This window comes from Syzygium oleosum, unplaced genomic scaffold (assembly GCF_021117445.2).
Source record: "Syzygium oleosum isolate NSW1041296 unplaced genomic scaffold, Sole_v2.1 Sole_v2.20, whole genome shotgun sequence".
Lineage (NCBI taxonomy): Eukaryota > Viridiplantae > Streptophyta > Magnoliopsida > Myrtales > Myrtaceae > Syzygium > Syzygium oleosum.
In genome coordinates, this window is record NW_026607504.1 from 969,184 (window position 1) to 989,703 (window position 20,520).

General features: G+C 43.8%; 4 protein-coding genes across 6 annotated transcripts; 2 read left to right on the plus strand and 2 right to left on the minus strand.

Annotated features, from left to right (window-relative positions):
• Nucleotides 1–480: 480 nt before the first annotated feature.
• Nucleotides 481–2,146, minus strand: LOC115689106 (ribonuclease 3-like protein 1). The gene is given in 6 exon segments (XM_030615075.2): nt 481–847; nt 1,043–1,157; nt 1,572–1,727; nt 1,730–1,775; nt 2,035–2,112; nt 2,114–2,146. Coding segments are annotated over 6 exon segments (588 nt in total). The 5' UTR covers nt 2,144–2,146; the 3' UTR covers nt 481–684.
• A 2,309-nt stretch (nt 2,147–4,455) lies between these two features.
• On the minus strand, nt 4,456–5,106 carry LOC115689089 (uncharacterized). The gene has a single exon (XM_030615055.1). It carries the CDS (start codon nt 5,104–5,106, stop codon nt 4,456–4,458), a length of 651 nt encoding a protein of 216 aa, XP_030470915.1.
• A 2,696-nt stretch (nt 5,107–7,802) lies between these two features.
• Nucleotides 7,803–11,600, plus strand: LOC115689090 (uncharacterized). Its single transcript, XM_030615056.2, has 5 exons — nt 7,803–8,370; nt 10,110–10,172; nt 10,380–10,442; nt 10,543–10,611; nt 11,049–11,600. The coding sequence occupies exons 1-5, from the start codon at nt 7,810–7,812 to the stop codon at nt 11,214–11,216; spliced, it is 924 nt and encodes a 307-aa protein (XP_030470916.2). The 5' UTR covers nt 7,803–7,809; the 3' UTR covers nt 11,217–11,600.
• Nucleotides 11,601–13,090: 1,490 nt separating this feature from the next.
• LOC115689143 (SART-1 family protein DOT2) lies at nt 13,091–20,459 on the plus strand. 3 transcript variants are annotated; one of them, XM_030615132.2, is made up of 13 exons: nt 13,091–13,375; nt 13,968–14,900; nt 15,263–15,410; nt 15,497–15,551; nt 15,963–16,076; nt 16,160–16,256; nt 16,325–16,391; nt 16,467–16,526; nt 16,625–17,243; nt 18,028–18,386; nt 18,515–18,735; nt 19,349–19,430; nt 19,901–20,459. In XM_030615132.2, the coding sequence occupies exons 2-13, from the start codon at nt 14,113–14,115 to the stop codon at nt 19,973–19,975; spliced, it is 2,685 nt and encodes an 894-aa protein (XP_030470992.1). In that variant the 5' UTR covers nt 13,091–13,375; nt 13,968–14,112; the 3' UTR covers nt 19,976–20,459. The 3 variants fall into 3 exon arrangements, with proteins under 3 accessions (XP_030470992.1, XP_030470991.1, XP_056176262.1); XM_030615131.2 differs by having other exon boundaries at nt 14,040–14,900; XM_056320287.1 differs by having other exon boundaries at nt 13,091–13,279; nt 14,040–14,900.
• Nucleotides 20,460–20,520: the final 61 nt, after the last annotated feature.

The window sequence follows — 20,520 nt, forward strand, 5'->3', positions numbered from 1 at the left end:
CTTAGAATTCCCCGTCAATTTCAGAGAAAGCGTCTGTCTCCCCGTTTACCCTGGGCTCTAGTCAGACTTTTCTTTCATCTAACTGAACTTGGGCTTTCAAAAGGGAAAAGAAGACAAAGAAGAAGACGTCGACTCATTTCTTCAGTTGGCGGCGGTGCATCTCTAGAACATCCTTCAACAAGCAAACCCACCTTACAGACATGGTACCTTACTAATTAAGCAAGTACGATATTTGCAGGGATTTCGAACGTCAAGAAGTCCAAGCGTGGTATGCGACTTGTTATTTAGCTAAATGAGACCATTCTGAGCAAAATCAGAGGCAAAGTAACTGTCATTTTATGCTCCCATAGAAAGAACCTTCTGGTCTCAAGAAGGTGCTATCAAGTCATAGGACGATGACTCCGATCATCTCTACCAAATGGTAGCGCCATTGCAACAAATCTCAGGGTTCGTCAAGGGCTAAAGCTACATCAAGGAATGCCAGCAGGACCAAGGAACTAAACAACTTCCATTAGTCTTGTGAATTAATAATTTACACAACAAAGCAGTTTAACCTTCCCATCCTACGAGCTCAGACCTATCATTACAGCAATCCCCCATCACAGTTACAATTTCCAGTGGCAAGCAAAAAAAGAATACGACTAACCAAAAAGAATAAACCATCGCAATTTCTCTGTTTTCTTTTCACCTTTTCTTCGGACAATACCCCAGATGCTTCAGGTACCAGAGTGCCCCTTCAGCTGCATGCTCTGCTGCATCTTTTTTCTTTGACCTAGGTGCACTAAAGCACTCTAATATTGTGACTCGGGATTCATCTTTAACCTCTGTGATTACTTTGAATGAGAATCTGCAGTCAAATCGCAACGGGAAAATTACCTTTGGAAGCAGATAGTGCATGTGCAATTAGAAATGATGTCAAGAATAAGATCAGACACCAATCAAATTTGATAGTCTCTCTTTCTTAAAAACTAAGTTAGATCATGGTTCTTTAATCCGTCCCAAATCTATTATGCAACTCCCATTACTATTAAAACAAGCTTACTGTCTCAAGTGGCTTGGTCCTTCCTCTTTGTAGCACTCAAAGCAAGGGAGCTTCCACTTGTTCCGAGCACATATCTCATACAACTTTGCTTTTGCCGATCCACTCTCAGCATCACCTAAAATTTAGATATGCAAGTGCATCTATTTAGACCTTTTATTGCCAAAAGAGCAAAAAGATTTTGCAACCCTTTATCAGAAACAAATAAATACACAATCCAACTCCATCAAAGTACAATTAAGCAAGCTCAAAACGTGGTCACAATATAAGGCTCTCTGTTTATAGATATGATGCAGCTGATGCTAGGAACCTCAACGTAAATTCGCTTTCAGGGACTGTAGGCTTCTTTCGATAGAAACTTCAGATGGGACCATCTATCCAGTACGCTAAAGATAATTCTGATTTTGTAACAGCTTCCGTATCAAAACAACAAGGTTCTAGGTATGCCCTCAAAATTAATATCAGGTAATCAACTTTCATGCACTGAAGCTGGTATGATAAGAAGGAAGACAAATCATGGAGCAGGTTATACCTAGAGGACTTGCCTCTGCCTCACTGGTGTCCTTCTCTTTCTTGATGGCGATGATCTTGCTCTCCGTGCACAGTGCAGGGGACATCAAAGAAGAATCTGGATTTATGGGTGATTGCTGTGAATCAGCTTGCTTTTCCACTGGGGTTGGTTTTGCCTAACCACCTTCCTGTACTGGTTGGTGCTGCTGGCTTTACCCAACTTGTTCTGGAGAAGTTCGTCGTCAACAAAAGCACAATTCCACACAAACCGAAATCATAATTTTGGTACCAAAAGGAGAATAAAACACACACAGCGACACAATATTGTAACCTGCAAGGGGCAATAGATACTACAGAGTTGGCTTAGCCACAACTAGAACAGAAGGATGGAGAGAGAGAGAGACAGAGACAGAGAGAGTTGGCAATAGATACTGTAGATACTCCCTTCCTTTTTAAGGTCAGCTAGCACGAATGAAGCTCTTAACCTGAAGATGTGGCTTTGTGTTCATGATGTGCTGCGGATCAATGGTAGGCATACTTCTAAGGCCGAAGCTTTTTTGGGTAGGAATGCTTCTTCTCCATCTGCTCTTGCATGACACCACCAACTCATCCTCATCTCTCTCTCTCTCTCTCTCTCTCTCTCTCTCTGTGATGATAACTCCAGTGTGTAAAAATTGCGTCAGAAGGCCGTGCAAGTGGCATCTCGCCTGAATGGTGCATATATCGACCGATGTTCTGGATCAGTTCACCTGTCAAAAAAGTGGCCAAAGATAATGCAATGCGCTTAAACGAGATTAAAGCTGCGCATGACAACTATTATGTGTCTAGAATCAGATTCTGGGCAGAAATAATTTTTTTTGGTTTTGTGTCTGGAAATAATTTCTAAGCATTTGAAGGCGTTTGGTAACTGCTCAAAATTTCTGTTTTTAGAATAAAAAAATAACAGAAATGCGTTTGGTAACTACATAAAATTTCTTTTTATTAATAATATTTTAATAATATTTTTAATTTTTTAATATTTATTTTTTTTTTTTTTCTTTCTTTCTCCTTCCTTTCTTGGCCATGGCCGGCTGCCGGCGCCGGCGATCGGCCACAGGCTAGGGCCGGCAAGGGCGTCGCGACCCTTATCGCCACCCTCGCCGTTACCACCCAGGCGATGGACTTGGGTGGCGACGGCGAGGTCGGTCTCGCCTTAGCTGGGCGAGGTCGCAACGCCCTCGTCGGCCCTGGCCTATGGCCGGTCGCCGGCGGCCGGCGGGTGGCGGGGCCGAAGAACAACAACAACCAAAAAAAAGAAAAAAATCAAGAAGAGTCAGTTCTGAAAAAATTATTCCAGAATCAAGAAGCTACTTTTTTTTTATTCCTGATTCTGTTCCAAAACTGATTCTGAAATTGTGCCTGGGCACAAAAAATTTAACAAACGGATTTCTGTTCCCAAACTGATTCTGGGAACAAAAGAACAGAAGCAGTTACTATTTGGTAAGTTGCCAAACATGCCCTAAGAAGTTCAACCAACACCGGTCGGTCTCCGGTTAACTTGTTGATGGGCCTGGAGAAAATGTTTCCTCTCTCCTAATCCATTGGTATAATAAGCCCATCAATTCCATTAGGTAGCATTCAGTGCCAATGGGCCTGGCTCTGAAATTCACCAACAAACTCGTTCTTTCTTCTTGTTTGACAGCGACACTTACCGGGTTGTGCTACCACAAGGAATCACTAGTTCTTTAACGTGGTGGTGGGTCTGCTATTAGCGTCACTTGGGTTTCTCTCTCATTGTCGGCGTGCGAAGTTTACGGGTTATCAAAAAAAAAAAAAACTAGTTCTTTAATCTCTTGACCTCGATTGATTTTGGTTAATTTACCAAGGATAATGCTAAGTGACTAATTAAGAAAATTTTACGATTCTTAATACGCGATTGCCCTCGTGTGACTTCGAGTGTCCAATGACCCATTTATGAATTGCTATTTTTCGTATGATTTGCTTGACGAGCGGAATGAATCGAATGATCACCTTCTATTGACCAAAATCCAAACAAACGAGACAACCTCGACAAAAGCAAAGCAAGCATTAAACGTGGGGCAGAATCAGGCAGGCCCTGCTTCTGCACAATCGCATTGAAAGAGGGTTTCATCGTCTCCAAAATGGCACATCAACCGACGCGACCTGCCCTCCTTCCATTTGCCATTTCTTCCAGCCGGAGCTACTAAAGTTCAGCCCTCTCTGTGGTATCTCTGTTGGGCATGCGTTGAGTTAATGTGCCTTCGTTTGCGGGACACAGGGCAGCGACGGAATCAAACCATGTCCATTCACACGGATTTCGACCTTCATTCATTAGCTGCACCTTCCCGTATTTACTACGCCAAATTTGCACAACCATATGCACATATCTCAAGAAAATCACTAATGAATATGTTCAGCTACGGTCAACGTGCAGCTCACACCGTCGATTTGCAAGCTCCCCTTATATATACACCACCAGGTTTCATGCATAAGACAATGCATGATAAGAAGTTAGAAGTCGAAGCCAAAGAGGGGAGACTGAGAGGGAGATGAGAGTAGAGTCACGAGATATCAACAATGAAGGCTAAGAGAGTCGTCAAAGTAGTGGCTTTAGTGCTAGTGTCGTTGCTTCTCATAACCCCGACGACCGCACATTCCGTCCCAACACGAGAAGCAAGTCCAAGCCACCAAGAATCAACACTAACCCAAGACAAGAGAAGCCGATCGTCAAGACGTGGCAGTGGCGGCAGCGTCGGTGGCCGAGGAATAAGGACTAGACCGAGAGCCAATTGCGACCCCTTTTACCGCTTCCTCTATGGAAGCTGCGGCCAATGGCCCTTCTCGACCTCCTCTTCCTCTCCTGACAACCCGTTCTCGCGGTCCACGCCTCGCCCTAGCCGTCGCCCTCAGCCGTCCCCCAGTCCGCTTCCCCCACCCCTTGTCCTCTCCCCTCCCCCCATCCCCTTCCCGCCCCCGCTAATCTCGTCCCCTCCGCCCGTCCTGCAAACCCCTCCTATACCCTCCTCGCCCCCACCATCACCGGTACCGGAATCGCCACCGCCGTCCCCGTCCCCGCCCCCTCCGTCCTCTCCACCGCCCTCCCCGTCCCCGTCCCCGCCCCCTCCGTCCTCTCCGCCGCCCTCCCCGTCCCCGTCCCCGCCCCCTCCGTCCTCTCCACCGCCCTCCCCGTCCCCGTCCCCGCCCCCTCCGTCCTCTCCGCCGCCCTCCCCACCTCCACCCTCCCTACCTCCGCCCCCACTTGTGCCGTCGCCGCCCCCGCCGGAAGAGCTCCCTCCACCCCTCCCGCCAGTGGCCTCTCCGCCGCCGCCGTGGTTCTTGTCTCCACCCACCGAGTTCATTTTCCCGCCACCGCTGGTTCCTTCTCCTCCGCCGTCGGTAGTCCAGGAAGCACCGCCGTGGTTCCCGTGGCTATCACCACCTGACTTCGCCTCAGAGGCACCACCACTTCCACTGCTGTCCTCACCGCCTCCTTTCACCCTACCGGTGACGCCACCGGACTTCTTCCTGCCACCGCCGATGATCCCGCTCGTCCCCATTTTCTCTCCTCCAGCGCCTGAGCCGCCTGTCTTTCCATTCCTGACACCGGAACTTCCACTACCAACACCACCGGCATTTCAACTCCCGCAAACGCCGGATTTCGTCTGGCCGCCTCCGCTGTTCCCTGACATTCCGACATGGTCGGCGCCGCCAACTCCATTTTTGCCTCCGTTTCAGTTCTCGCCGCCGTCGGACTCGTCGTCAATCAAGAACTGATCTGTTTGCTTTGGCTTCTTGGTGTCAACGAGTACCTGTTTTTTTTGTTTGTTTTGCATGTCAAGAATAATTAAGTTAAGAAACATTTGCAAGCGATTGTGGTGTTTGTACATTCCTTTTAAGTTAGATGACAACAAAAAGAAAATGATCACCAAGCTGAACAGTGTCAAGACTTCAATGCCTTGTTAACCATATAATTCCAACATGTACATTTGAAATTTCAGTGAAAATCGAATCATATTACTGCTCGGTAATCGATCGGTCCATCCATAGAAAGTTTTCCATATATTCATAACAGAGAAAGTCAGAATACAAACTCATAGAGGAAGTTCCCCCACTTCAGAAACTAGCAACTACTTCAGCGGAGATAGAGAGTTCAAGATGCCAATTGATTGGCTCCATCTTCTTCCTCCTATAGTGCGAATCTACCCAATGGCCCACACATGTTGTTTAAGCTTTCTAGGAACAGCAGATGCTCTAATTCTTTAGAAATGACTGCAAGAACAGGCTCCGCAAGACTTTCTACCATGCCTCTGTGTTAGCTCATTATGCACAACGAGTGAGTCCATTTCAATGCAGATGTTGCCCCCAGGATTTTTCCTTAGCCACTTTTATAGAGTTACACATGGCAAGAGCTTCTGTTATATCAACCGAGTCTGCATCAGCCGCGAAGCCTCTGCCACCAACAAGCTCTCCATCCGAATTCCCAGCCACTATTCCAACTGCTTGTGAAGTATCACGTCGAAAGCCCCATCACAATTTATTTTTGTAACGTCCCCGAAACGCTTCTTCCATTTCTGTAGAAAGAACTACTGTAGGAGCACCATTCCTAATCTTGCCTGTTGCTTCCACAGCCATGGACAAACCCCTTCAACGCAGTATTAATCAGGGAGACCACAACTTGGGGAGGTTGTTCAGCCTGGTTAATACCCGTCTCATTTCTACTCTTCCACATATACCAGCAACAAAAAGGCTTTTTTAATCACAATCTCTAGGCCTAAACTGACATCTGAACGAGATCCCTCGATCAACTCCTTTAACCACGCATCAAAAGTAGTAATCTGCTCTTCACAAATTCTGATGCCAGCACACCCAGACCAAATAGTTCTACATCTAGCACATGGTAACAGCAAATGCTCCACGGTCACCTTTTCCCAGCAGAAAGGCAAACGAGGATCCTGCTTCGTCTTCCCTAGGAATAAGTTCTTGCTGGTAGCGCAAATGATGCCTGCATTTTAGGTGGGCATTGGGCTTTCCAAATTACTTTCGACACCTGCTTCTCAACTGCATGAGTACTGGAGGCTTTTAGTCTAACTACACCTCTTATTTCAAGTTGTCTTGCACAATGATGACCGGCTTGACTGACAGATTTTCATCTCTCTCCGAGGGCCCTCTTAGGTTGGCTTTGGATATGGATTTTGGCAAAATCCAAATGCCGAAAGCATAAAACCTTTTTGGAAAATGTAAATTGCGTTTAGTAAAAACACATTTACAAAACAAAAGTAGTACTTGGCAAAAAAAAATTTGCATAGGCCTTTGGCGGCAATTTTTCTATTAAAAAAAAATCAAACTGTTCACCGGCTTCGACAAAGAGCTGAGGCCGTCGGCAAGCCAGATCTGATGCCGATGGCCATTGACCAAGATAGCTTGACCTCGGGCGACCCTTGGTGAGGGTCGTACGACCTCAGGCGGCCCTCACCGACAAGCTTAGACACCGTCGCCGGTGACGCGCAACGCTTGGGCTTGTTGGCAACTAGCCACAATCTATCCTTAACGAGGGTAAAAGGAGAATATGAGAAAGCTAGTGAGGGTAAGATGGGAAGAAAAAAAGTCAATAAATTCTGTAGAGATAGAATTTCGAAAATGTCGAAAGCCCAAAGCCAGCATCTGGCCAAATGCTGAACCAAAAGCCGAACCAAACGCCTCATTTGTTTCCGACTTTACACTAGGTGAATTTAGTATGTTTGCTATTAGAAGAGATAATCAATTCCAATTTTTATATTTCCAATGCGCATTGGCACGTTTTCCTTTTACGATATGGAATCATGTTTCCCGATTCGATTTTCTTGACGATACAGGAAAGTTTGGTCAAACCGAACGAAGGAATGGAAAAAAAGTGGGAGGAACGACACTTCACAGTTCCACTGTTTTTCCTTTAGCTACGGACAAATATCAAATGGTATCGTGCTGAACATGTATGGTGGGAGTAGTCAGATTTCCGTCGTGAACCCCCACGGCAGCACCTTTCCAATACGGTCGCGGAGTCGTCGTAAGATTTTTCGCCCCCAATTCCACAACCAGGAGGAAGAAGTAAACGGAACGCGAAAGGGACGTGATGCCACGTGTCCCCCCGCAAAGGTGGGCCCCGCGCACACGAGTAGAAGGGAAGATGATCAATCAAAGCCCACAAATCCCTCCACAAACGAACGCGAGCACACACCAACGCCATCCCATCATCAAACGCCATTATTATTCTTATTATTATTATGGCATTTTTTTTAAATTTTTTGTTAAATTCTTATTTTTCACGACATTCAGCACAACCTACGTTTCCATTTTCCTTCTTTAGCCTCCCACCTCCTTTTCCACCACCACCATCCGTCCCTTTTGCGCTTTTCTGCCTCTCTCCCTCTCCCCCTCTCCCTCTCTCTCTGTCTGAGACGACCCGCATCATGGCCTGCGACGACGAGGCTGAGTGGCTGGCCACCGCCATGACGGACGACTCCACCGTGGCGGAGCTCCTCCTCCGGATCCAAAGCGCGGGCGCGCCGCCTCACGCGGCGGCGGCGGCGGCGGCGGCCGCCCGCGCCCTGAAGCTCGACTGGACCGTGCGCCAGCGGAGGTCGTCCAACTCCAAGACCGCGCCGAAGGAACCCGGGCGGAAGAAGCGCGGCGGCGAGCCGGCCCGAGCGAGCCCGACGACTCCCCTCTCCTGGAGCGGCGCCACCTCCACCAGCGGCGGCGGCGGCGGCGGCGGAGGCGGAGGAGGCGACGAGGAGTGTAGCGGCGTCCCCGTCGTCAAGTCACCGGAAAAGGCAAGATCTAAGGTGTGTACTGTAATCGTACTGCGCTCGTGCACCTTCTTTCCTACATCGTCGGCTCTCGCGGCCACGTGTCGCCTCTCGATAGGCTCGAATCTGATTCGCAGGGCTTGTGCGAGAGTGTGAGCTTCTTGTTTTTGAGCCGGCGGTTTGAGGAGATCGGCGCGTCGGTTCTCATAACACGCGAACCGTCAGACACGGCCTGCTGACCTCCGCGTCACCAAATTCAACGGTGGAGATCGGTGTTGGCTTTGGGCTTTTACGGTTGTCAGCGTCCGAGTCGAGGTCCGAGTACAGTAACAGTTGGGCGGTCTCTCTGTTTCCCAGCTGTGGACGAAAATGACCCATGTGTCCTCGGGTATTTACCCCGTGGAGTGGATATGAGCAGAAGAAGAAACACTTTTAGAAAGAGACACGCTTCCTTGAAAACGGGACTGCTTGTTTTTTCCCGGGTCGTGACTGACCCATTCGGATCCTTTGCTCCGGTCCAATATGCTCGTATAGAGATATTGACGGTGCAAACAAAAGGGTCTCTTTCCTTAGCTCTCGAGATTTTCAGCGTCTTTTCTTTTGCGAGGGGTCAACCCACAACGCGCCTTTGCTAAAGTGGGTTTGCAAGGTACAGGGGCATTTGGGTAAAATGGGCATACGTTGTTAGGGGGGGGGGGATGGGTGGCGTGTTGTCGTGGCAAAAAAATGGGAGTGCGTGCAGTTTTGGTTGGGTTGGGTAGTGGTTGTGTGCTTTATGTTGAACTTTGCTTTGCGGGAGCCGAATTATTCGGTGCGTTCCGCCTCACTTTACGGTCCCCTGTGGGCGCATGCAAGTTGGCCCTGTTTCGGCCATCGCTCGCGTCCATGGGGGAAGCATCTTCATGTATCGATGGCAAGTACCGCCGAATCATCTCAAAGAACAGTTTTTCCGTACTTGCTACGACCCTGAAATCGTTTCCCTTAAGGAACGATCAGCTCGATCTTCATCTCGTCGCACCATGAAATAGTCGGTCTCCATTTCCTGCTCTTGCTTTTTGCTTACTTTTCACGTGACAGAGCAGTGCTGCGTAGCAACGATTGGCTGTCGCTTTTGTGTGGACTTGCTTTGCATGACAACCCCCCCCGTCACCGAATTTGCACAAATGGGCAACAGACAAAAAGCGGAGGGCGAGTTTATTTAGACGGTTTGGCAGGGTCAGAAGTTGGGGGATGCTAAGCCTTTTTTGGCACGCACGATGGACGGTCTTGATTGGGCCTGTTTCTGGTACCTTTTGGATTGGGTCTAAGCACGTGAAATTTCTATGCACTGAGTTCGCGTTGTATGAAGGTTTTTCTCATTGTTTTTAAGGTCAAAAAAGTACCACGGAAGTATTGTCATCCTGAATCAGAGGCGTTGGAGTTGCTGTTATTCTAGTAAAGGGACCCCTTTCCGAACCTTGTTCATTTTCTTTTCGTGCATGGGCTTTTTGACACTTGCGTGGGCTCCTCTTCGGGTATTGAGCTACCGGGCCCAATTTGAGTTGCCCGATATGGCCAATGACCAAAAGCATATACAATGGCGGATCGTCAGCAAACCCAGCTCGAGTTATCCACTCACGTTCTTTCTTTTTTGTCCCTCTCCAGCTGCGAGTTGCTCTTCTTATCTAATCAGATGATGCTTTCCAGTTCAAGTGCTTGACAGTCCCAGTTTTGCTTTTGCTGTTGTTTAATTTCATCACGGACCAACTGACTGACTTGTGGGAAATGTCATCCAGACCACCAATGGGAGCACGACCACGAGCGCCGCCACACCCAGCAAGAGGCCGAGAAAGAAAAAGGTAACAAATTCTTGGTCTTATAAATTTCTTCGTGGTCTCGGTAATACAAGTGAAGTTATTAGAAAAGTGTCCACAGACATACAGTTAGAGTAGTACTCGACGTGACGTGTTACATAGAGATTATGGTAGTTCATCTTGTTTAAAATTTGTTGTACATCGTCGTACTCCCTCTAATTTGTGCGGATATATCTTTGACACGTGTGGCAGACACTAGCTGAACTGAGGGAGGAGGAGAACAAGCTCTTGAAGGAAAGAAGGAGACTAAGATGGGTATGTTTTCTTCTTTCCGTGTTGCGAGTTGCCGCTCTTTAGCATCGGAGTAGAATGCTTTGTCTTAGATGGATGAGTTTTCGCTTTTCTCGATGGGCAGGGATTGGCAAACTTGCGTCGTGTTGTTGAGAAGCAAAGACTTGCGAACGAAAGCTTGAAGAAGATGAAGGTGAGGTTTCCTTTCTCGTGCTAAGCTGTACGAAGTTGTATCTTTTTTGTAATAATTTGGAAGGTCCGATAGTCTATCGATTGGGTATCAAGGAACTATATCAATAATCAAGATATATTTCCACATCAATGATCAATGCCAAATCGTAGAGTTGGGTCTTCCAACATTAAGAGCTTTGCATATTTATTTCTCATGTCCTTTTGATCGGCAAATAACTTAAATCATTATTTAGCCTTAATCCTTTTCATGTTTTTATTCCTTAATTAATTGTATCTGAGTCAACATTATAAGAAACCAAAGAAGCGAAGTGGCTATCGTACCTTGTAACTGATGACACTATCTTGTTTTGGGCAACTTGTTTGGAATGGCTACAGATTCGGATTAGTGAATTATTCTTTGAATCTCGACGCTGATGGTGATTTTGTATCGCTGCACAGCTTGACACGCAATGTAAGCGGGAAGCCGAGACAACTCCTGAAGAGCAACCGCTGAACGTCAGTTCCTGTACCCCGTGCAGCAGCGCATCGAAAACATGCAAGGTCGAAACTTGTGAAAGACTCTTTGAGCTGCCTGATCTCAATTTGCCAGTGGAAGGTTCCGGCTGAGACTTTCACCTGAGATGTGCTGAGAGTTCATGCAATCATGTGGTAGGGGAGTCCATTGAGGGTCGGGTCTTTAGTTGGAGAGTCCCGATTGTGTTGTAGCCTGTAGGATGAATCCAGGAACAATCCATTAGTAGGGTTTCACACTTTTAGGTCCATTCTTAACCTTTCTAATTGCATGTAAGTAAATTTTAATTGCGCAAGTTAGGGGGAGTGGTTTGTAGATCTTAACGCGTCAAGGTCGGTTTTCTCGTCTTTAAGTTTTCGTAATATGAAGGGAGAGTCCTACCTGATTTTAGTCCTTTGATTAGCTGTCCTCTAATCCGTTGGCAGATTTGTTAGATACATTTGGAGTTATGGTAACATCGATTCTACGTTGTGCTTGTATACAGGGTCTTTTAGTGATGTGACTTTCCTGGTCGCTAAAATTGTTTCAGATCATCAGCTTAGAAGTAAGAATATCCTTTCATTGGTGAACATCTTTCAATCGTTTGCTGCGGGTCTATGAATACTTGTCAAAACTCCTCTTTTCATTAGCCTGTCAAATGGGCAAATCATGTCAAAGTCGAAGTCGAAAATGGTCTGATCCAAATTGATTCATTTAATTAATGTTTATCCATTTTTACTCAATTACAATTTAAGCAACACATACTCGACAGAATCCAACATATAGTAATCAAAATACATCAATATTTATTTCATCCTGTGAAAATTCTTATTTTAAGCTCTTCAGAACTATGATACTTGTTTGACAAAAAAAAATTGTGATATTTAGATAATATTTTGCATTAAAATAAAAAAGTAAATTAATAAAATAAAAAGTTTTCACTTCTTTTGGCTTGTCCCACCTCACTCATGAGCGGTTTTTTTTTTTTACAATCAAAGAAAATGATGGTAATTTCTATTTCATTCCATTCTTCCAATTCTATTCCATTGCATTCGAAATGTTAATGAATGTCAATGCTAACTATTCAATATTACTATTAGGGGATGTTAACCTTATTTGTGTTTTTTGATAGGTTTGGATGATACATCGTTGATCCGTTGATTGGCCATGTGTGTTTTACAATGATATCTTTGTTGGGTTTGTCAAAATTGAATGACGAATAATCCAATAATCGCATCAGAATTGAACATGCAAACAATGAGAATCATTTTACTTTGCAATCCATTTAATTCTTAAGTTCAAATTAACAAAATCGATTTTCCTTTAAAGTTAAGTCTCCACACCCGTTTTAATCTTAAAAGGTCAATTGAATTAAAATACGAGTCATTTAAGCAACCCATCATGACCCAAAATAACCCATTTTATAGGGCATTATTTTTTCATTAACTCATTTTGCCCTGCTTTACCATTAAATGAGTTACGCATTCTATAGGAGCTCGTTAATTATGAGTTAACCCATTTTGCCAACTCTACCTTTCAAATGTCGGCATTTACGTGCTTATGAAGATTTAGGGAGTCTTGAGCACATTTTAAATACTCCAATGAAAAGAAAATAGCAAAAAGTAAAAGAGATGGAAAACAATCCCTCAAAGTCATTCATGCGAAATATAAAAAGAAGGCACCGTTGACTTCTTCTCGCAAGTCGTGACGAATCGTGATTGCTCACTTAATCTACACGTGACTGATGAGATTTATGCCGTAATAAATATGAAATGTACCTTTTCCTTCTTTTTCCAATCAAAATTTCTTATTAACTGTCAAAAGAAAATAAACCTCTTATGAACAACGATACGGCATAATTGGCCTAATTAATCAAAGATTTCGTATCGAGCATAAATCAAGATTTCGTTAATGTCAGAATATAACAGGCGCGAGTCTGACTCTCGCCACCACTACGACATGGCGTTTTAGCGGCACTACACTCGGCCTCATCGAACTCCTCCGACGTGCGGCTGTTGCGTCGGCTCCTGCTTCATCAAAGCTAATTCTCTGCCTTCAAAATCTTCAGAGAAAGTGCGTCCAGTTCAAGCTAGGGCTCGCGGAGAGTTAATTTGGCGTGTCCTCCGCGAAATTCATTCGTCGCGCAGCCGACGCTCTTCAGCAATTGAGAAGCCACAGGGTTGTCTTCTTCTCTATCCACCTTCCCATTACGCTCGCCCCTGCTCTGTTCTATCTCTCGCGAATCTAGAATTGCGAGCTCAGTCGTCTCAATCAGGTAAATTTGGTCGATTTCAGACGGGTTTCAGCTCGTGTTTTTTGGAACTTCATTTTATTGGGGGAGTTCGTGAATTAGTTACCTTACCAACTTGGTTCCTGAATTGGAGTTCTGCTTGCTGTTAGGGTTTCTTCTTGCTTGGGCTTTGCAATTCCCCTTTTGATGTCGGTCGAATCTTTTTTATCATCGTAAAAACGGATTGCGTCCCTAGTTTCCGGTTGTTCCTGTCGCGAATCGATGGTTTGAATCGGTTGAGCTCTGCCTCGAGTTTGCTTTCGTGTTGCTCTTTGTTGATTCTACGAAATACATAATTGCCTGCTTTTGTGTTTCTTGTTTACTTAAGAGGGCAATGATTGTTTCGCGCATGGAACATGAAAAATTGGAAGTGGCAAACGGGTGTAAAATCTCTATCGTGTTTATGCATGTAAGTAAGATGCAGAGAAAGAACTTTTGCTTCAATAGATAATAAGAGAAAAGTTTGATTTATGTTGATGATGAGTGCCTTTGATTTTGGAAAAGTTAGGGTAACTTCATCAATTAATGGGAATATCAAACTACATTGCCGAACATTTTTTTCTCATGCTTTTGACAGGAAGTAGTAGCATTTCCATCTGACTGATGTCCTCACATTAATCATCTTATACAAACAACCCTCCTTGAACAGGCATCATTGGCAGCACCTGGCTGAAGGTTATAGCATTGGCGTAAAGGGTTCGAAACTTGAATAGAGTGAGGAGATGGAATTAGATGAATCTCCCTCCAGAGAGAAGCGAGATGTGGGAGACGGTGATTCCGAGGAAATTGGTGGGCATAAGTCTAGAGATTCGAGTAAGCATAGGAATAAGGATCGGAAAAAGAGTGGTCACCGAGAAGAGAAGGATCAAGGGAACAAAGAAAAAGATAAAGAAGCAAAAGATGATAGGCTCTCAATTAGGGATAGGCGGAAGGATGATAGAGATGAGCGTGAGAAGGATAGGAGGAAGGAAGATGGAGAAGAGCACGAGAAGGATAGGGGCAGGATTACTAAGGGTAGAGAGAAAGAGAGAGATTATGAACAGCGTGACAAACATAGAGACAAGGAGCGCGAGCGCGAGAGGGAAAAAGATCGAAAGGATAGACGGAAGGATCGAGAGGTAGAAAAGGAGAGTGATGACAAAGAGAAGGGGAAAGAGAAGAGTAGCAGGGAGAAAGAAAGAGAGAGGGAAAAGGAGAAGCCAAGGGAGAAGGAGAGAGAAAAGTATAGAGACAAAGGGAGAGAAAAGGAGAAGGACAGGTTGACAGATGAAGCAAAGGAGAAGAGCAATAGGCAGAGGGACAGGGAGGAAGATCATGACAGAGACAGGTCTAGAGATAAAGAAAGGGTAATCAAGAAAGGGGATGCACACGACTATGATAGGAGCAAGGGTGATAGAGTGGAATTTGACATTGCCGAAGAAAAGGAAGATGTTGGGCACGGGCAAAATCCTGATAGTGCTTCGGATGGAGCTAGGTTGTCCGCCTCCGAACTACAGGGCCGCATCTCAAAGTAAGTGGACATTCATTGTGCTTTTAGGGAATTGGTTTTCTATGTTCAGTCAAGTTGTATCTGAATCTCGATCGCACTAGGTTTTCAACCTTTTTGTTCCCGAGTACATGTTGCGACTTCACTAAGGCATGCTGTTCTGATCCTCAAAACTCAAGGACAATTGGGGTTAAACATTCTGGATTTTTTTGCTCCATGGATTTTTACTAAAGACTTGCATGATATGCATTTGTTTTTTCTACTTGGTCTGATCCTCAAACCTGTTACCATTTGCTTTCACCCATTAACATGTAAAGTCAGTCTTTTTTTAACTGCTCTATTTCTGTGATGTGAAGAAAGAAGTTGAATATCTGTCTTCTATATAGGGCAAAAGAAGAGAGACTGAAAAGACAGCCCGAGTCTGAGGGTGCGTCTGAGATATTGGCATGGGTTAATAGGAGTCGTAAGCTTGAACAGAAAAGGAATGCAGAAAGGGAGAAAGTCCTGCGGCTATCGAAAGTATTTGAGGAGCAGGTCAGATTGTGATTTTAGATGCCTTTTTATAAATACGTAATTGATGTACGTAACTAGGTAACTAATCCTCTTATGCTCATTATCAGGATGATATTGGTCACGGAGAGAGCGAAGATGAGCAAGAAGTTCCCAGAAATGCTCGTATGATTTCTTCAACTCCTGGATAAAGATTAATCTTTTAGAGAACTTTTGTGAATTACATCATGTACATGTTCTATACTTTCTGCTTTATGACTTCTGTTGAACTAAGAAGCATGTGATGAGTTGACTATATGCCATTGTCAAACTTACACTCATGCTTTGCAATTGTGTTGGGAACACTAGAACATGAGATTATTAGGACCTAATGGTGCATGCGTGCTGTTGTATTTGCTCAGCCTTCTTTTTCATTCATGCACTTGCTAAGTGTAGCTTATTCCGTCCAGAATGGTCTTATCTCTACTTGATTTATCCTTGTTTATTGTTGTAGGGAATATCGATACGTATTTTTTTATTGTGCTTTAAGCTTCTATAAGATTGATCTTATTGCATATAGAACGACTTTGTTGACAGATGATCTAGCGGGGGTGAAAGTACTTCACGGACTTGATAAGGTTATTGAAGGTGGAGCAGTTGTTTTGACACTCAAAGATCAGAACATACTTGCAAATGGAGACGTCAATGAAGGTAAGCCTTTGGCAATCGTGTTATCTTTGGTCCTTATTACTTGTTTAATTTTATGTTTGATCTAGTTTTGCTTGTAAATGCAGAAGTTGATATGCTTGAGAACGTGGAAATTGGAGAGCAGAAACAGAGGGATGATGCTTACAAAGCTGCCAAGAAGAAAACTGGAATATATGATGACAAGTAAGCAATATTCTTATCCCTAGTTGTATTTGCATACACTCAACTTATTATTGGCACTGTCGTTTCAGATTCAGTGATGACCCTGCATCGGAGAAGAAAATGCTTCCACAATATGATGATCCGGCTCAAGATGAGGTTAGTTTTTTTCTCTTATCTGATTACAAGTGTTATATCTAGCTATTGAGTTCCCACATCTTTTGATGGTTTCAGGGGGTAACTCTTGACTCAAGTGGACGTTTCACCAACGAAGCTGAAAAGAAACTGGAAGAGGTAACTAATTTTTCTGCATATTGTGGTTCAGCATTAGTTAGAATAGGAATGAGGTCTGCTTGGTTGTTCTAAAGAAGTTTCATGTGCTTCATATACAGCTAAGAAGGAGGCTACAGAGTGCTTCTTCAAGTAGTCATTATGAAGATCTCAGCTCATCTGCCAAGACCTCGTCCGATTATTACACTCAAGAAGAAATGCTACAATTCAGAAAGCCCAAGAAGAAGAAATCCTTACGGAAGAAAGAGAAGTTGGACTTAGATGCCCTTGAAGCAGAAGCAGTTTCGGCAGGGTTGGGTGTTGGAGATCTTGGATCACGTAAGGATGGGAGGAGGCAGGCTAGCAGAGAGGAACAAGAGAAAATCGAGGCTGAGATGAGAAAGAATGCCTACCAATTGGCCTATGCTAAAGCAGAGGAGGCATCTAGGTCACTGCGGGTGGAGCAAACTCTTCCTGTTAAGGCGGAGAATGACGAAAACATGGTCATTGCCGACGATGATGAAGATCTTTATAAATCTTTAGAGAGAGCAAGGAAATTGGCTCTAAAGAAGCGAGAAGAGGAGGGAGCTTCTGGTCCTAAAGCGATAGCTCTTCGTGCCACTCGTATTCCCAGCACACACAATGCAGAAAATCAGAGTCTTGCGACTGGAGAGTCACAGGAAAGCAGGGTTGTCATGACAGAAATAGAAGGGTTTGTTTCAGGCCTCGAGGTTGATGAAGGTATACGCTTGATTAATTCTGTGTTGGCCTGGACAATATGTAATCATATTTTCTTTCTCAACTGTCGAACCCTTATTTTGTTCTCCAGATTTTTAGATTACTGCCTTTTGCTGATTTGGGTAGCACCTCTGCTTATTGGGTCAAAACTAGTTTAAGTTGGCTGTTTAGTTTAGAATCCTGGAAATGTTCGGATGCTCAATGAGCAACATGTTGTATGCATACCGAAAGATTGTTTATAAGTGACATCTTTTAGAACTCGCGTTTTGTGTTTGTGCAAACTAGCAGTGCACTTGATATGCCTCGCAGAACAACATACTGGACAACTTGCAAACAAGCAAACTTTTCACATACAATTTGCAGTCTGTTGCTCATGCAGTCACATTGGCTTGTTTATTTGGGATGCATTTAAACTTTTGAACTATCATAAAATTCTTAATTGCTGGTCAAGGGGATTGCTGTCTTAAAGAGTGGTGGACTTATTAAACTTTTTTGGCCATATTGGAATTGCTTAGTTTTAAAACCACAATAAGTACTCAGGATATATGCTGTCCAAGAATGCTGTTAATTCTACTGAAGGAGAGAGGGACGTGCATATTGGGCTTGCATTGCAGTTATGAGATTCCATTCATGTAATTGAATTTGCTTCCTCTTCAAATTGGTGTTATATCCACCAATTGCTTTATTATGGTCACTTGATATGGCCTTTGGTGTCTGAAAGAATTTGTGATGTTACTTTCTCATCAAGAGAGTTACTGAAATCGTGCCATTACCCCTCATGTTCCAGCATCTCGTAAGCCTGACACTGAAGATGTCTTCATGGATGAAGACGAAGCACCGGTAACATCTGATAATGAAATAAAAGATGAGCCCGGAGGCTGGACAGAATTTAAAGAATTTGGTGATGATGAAGGTCCTGTTGATGAGGATATGGAGGAAGCTGTCCCAGATGAGACAATTCATGAAGCTGCAGTGGGGAAAGGGCTGTCAGGTGCCCTAAGGCTGCTCAAGGAACGGGGAACGCTTAAAGAAACTGTTGAGTGGGGTGGTAGAAACATGGATAAGAAGAAAAGCAAGCTCGTAGGCATTGCAGATGATGGACCGAAAGAGATCCGTATTGAAAGGACGGATGAATTTGGCCGAATAGTAAGTTTGTTGAAAGGAAAAAATATTAGATATCATAAAATAGCCTTGTAATACTAAATTCTCCATTATAATTTTTTTTGCGTATGACAATGAAAAGCCAATTCATTACTTTGATTGTTTTGCAACAGTTAACCCCAAAGGAAGCTTTCCGATTGATTTCCCATAAATTTCATGGAAAAGGGCCTGGCAAAATGAAGCAAGAGAAGCGCATGAAGCAATACCATGAGGAATTGAAGTTGAAGCAGATGAAGAATTCAGACACGCCTTCTTTGTCTGCAGAGAGGATGAGGGAAGCTCAAGCTCAAATGAAGACACCTTATCTTGTGCTTAGTGGTCATGTTAAGCCAGGGTATGTTTTCCTGTGTTAAATAATCAAGTTGCTATTTCTTTATTCACTGGCAATTAAGTACGTAACATTTTAGATTAACCTGACTCTATAAGATGTCAATGTGGAGTGTCTTGTTCCACGACCAAAGTGCTCAACTGTCTTTTTCATTTGCTTCTTCAGATTTTCTATTTATCCCACATTCCTTGGAGCCTGGACTCTGTCAAGGATATGTTTCTGTTTGCTTATGTACAGCTCCATAGATCACTGCCCGGAAGACTCTTTCTGGATTATATGTCCCCAGACGTTTTGAGAGGAATCTCCAGTTCCTAGACTTGTGAATTTGTTAACTAATAAATCATAACCAATGACCATGCATCATAGATCAGCCTATAGATGCCTCTCTCATTATATTTAAAAAGGCGGCATCTTAATGGAAATTTGAGTGGTCTGACTTGCTTGATTGATCATAAACAATTTATATCTAAGAAGACAATCAGACATCATATAAGAAGTCTAGGCTAGACTTTTTGCAATGTATATTTACTATCGTAATTGAATGATAAATAATGATTAGATTTTTGTTGCTTTGTGCCTGTTTATTTAATTGATTTTTTTTCTTCTGGGTTGTTTGCAGTCAAAACAGTGATCCGAGAAGTGGTTTTGCCACCATTGAGAAAGATCCTGGGAGCTTAACACCCATGCTTGGAGATAGGAAGGTCAGTGTCGACCCAAGTTTGAATGTAGGATTACTATTATTTTTTTGCAAACAGGAAATTGGCTTTAGTTTTTTTGCACTATAATCTTTAACGCCAATTATCACGATGCGTCTCAGGTTCAAAGTTTTATATGCATGTGGCATTGCCAGGCTATACTTTTAACTCCACTTGGAATAATTTTTATGAGTATTTGCCACCATTTGATCATTTTTGTACTTCTGCTTCCAGATACATTTTAGTTGAGTCACTAGACTTTTAGAAGAAAAGCAAGGTCTTAGGCATCACAATTCTAGTGATATTTTTATCAAGCTGGGTTTGTCAGATGGTATTAGGGCTTTTCTCTTCTCGTTTTGTTTCTTTTACCTGGGAATCTTCTCTTTCCATCTATGCCCTCATTCCTTTGTCCTGGCTTTTAAAGCACCTGCCCTTGGTTCATACTTCATAGGTTCTGATGTTCGGCTGTATTCTAGGTTGAGCATTTCTTGGGGATAAAGCGGAAGCCTGAGCCTAGTAATTTGGGAGCACCAAAGAAGCCGAAAACTTGAAGTGTTCTTGACAGGTCTTCTATAATTTGTCAAGTTTGGAGCAACTTACTTTTGGAGCTGGAGATGCTCTTGTTGCTTTCGAAGATGTAGTTAGACCTGTAATGCCAACAAGACAACAAGGTGGCAATTTTTGAGAATCCTTTGTTGCCCAAGAATTTAATGGCACCTTCACTAGCGATCTTCTTCATTGTTACTGTTCCTAGAGATAGTTGTACAGATTTTATGATTCACAGGTGGCTACATCACAGATGCTACTCTTGCTGTTAGAGAAATGACCAAGCAAGTGAAATGCCCTGCATGTGTTTATGGAGAGATAATGGCCATCGGTGTAAACCTTGCTTTGATTTGCTGGGCATGCATGCTCGTGTGCGAATGTGGTTGGGTGTGTGCATGTCTCTGCTTGTATACAGCTGCGGTTGCATGATTTTGAGAACCTGTAGAACACTCAAGAATCTTGCAATGGGGACATAATTATCTTTCTGAAGGAGGTAGAGGTCACTCTTCTTTAAAGCCGTTTGTCAAATCTTTTTCCTGTTTCAGTTCCA

Excerpts from the sequence above, each read along its gene's own strand:
- LOC115689143 (XM_030615132.2), top strand. The coding sequence starts at position 14,113 with ATGGAATTAGATGAATCTCCCTCCAGAGAGAAGCGAGATGTGGGAGAC. Across the intron at positions 15,411-15,496 it reads CGAAAGTATTTGAGGAGCAG|GATGATATTGGTCACGGAGA; the intron begins GTCAGATTGTGA and ends GCTCATTATCAG. Across the intron at positions 18,387-18,514 it reads CGGATGAATTTGGCCGAATA|TTAACCCCAAAGGAAGCTTT; the intron begins GTAAGTTTGTTG and ends GTTTTGCAACAG.
- LOC115689089 (XM_030615055.1), bottom strand. The coding sequence starts at position 5,106 with ATGGGGACGAGCGGGATCATCGGCGGTGGCAGGAAGAAGTCCGGTGGC.
- LOC115689090 (XM_030615056.2), top strand. The coding sequence starts at position 7,810 with ATGGCATTTTTTTTAAATTTTTTGTTAAATTCTTATTTTTCACGACAT. Across the intron at positions 8,371-10,109 it reads CGGAAAAGGCAAGATCTAAG|ACCACCAATGGGAGCACGAC; the intron begins GTGTGTACTGTA and ends AATGTCATCCAG. Across the intron at positions 10,443-10,542 it reads AAAGAAGGAGACTAAGATGG|GGATTGGCAAACTTGCGTCG; the intron begins GTATGTTTTCTT and ends CTCGATGGGCAG.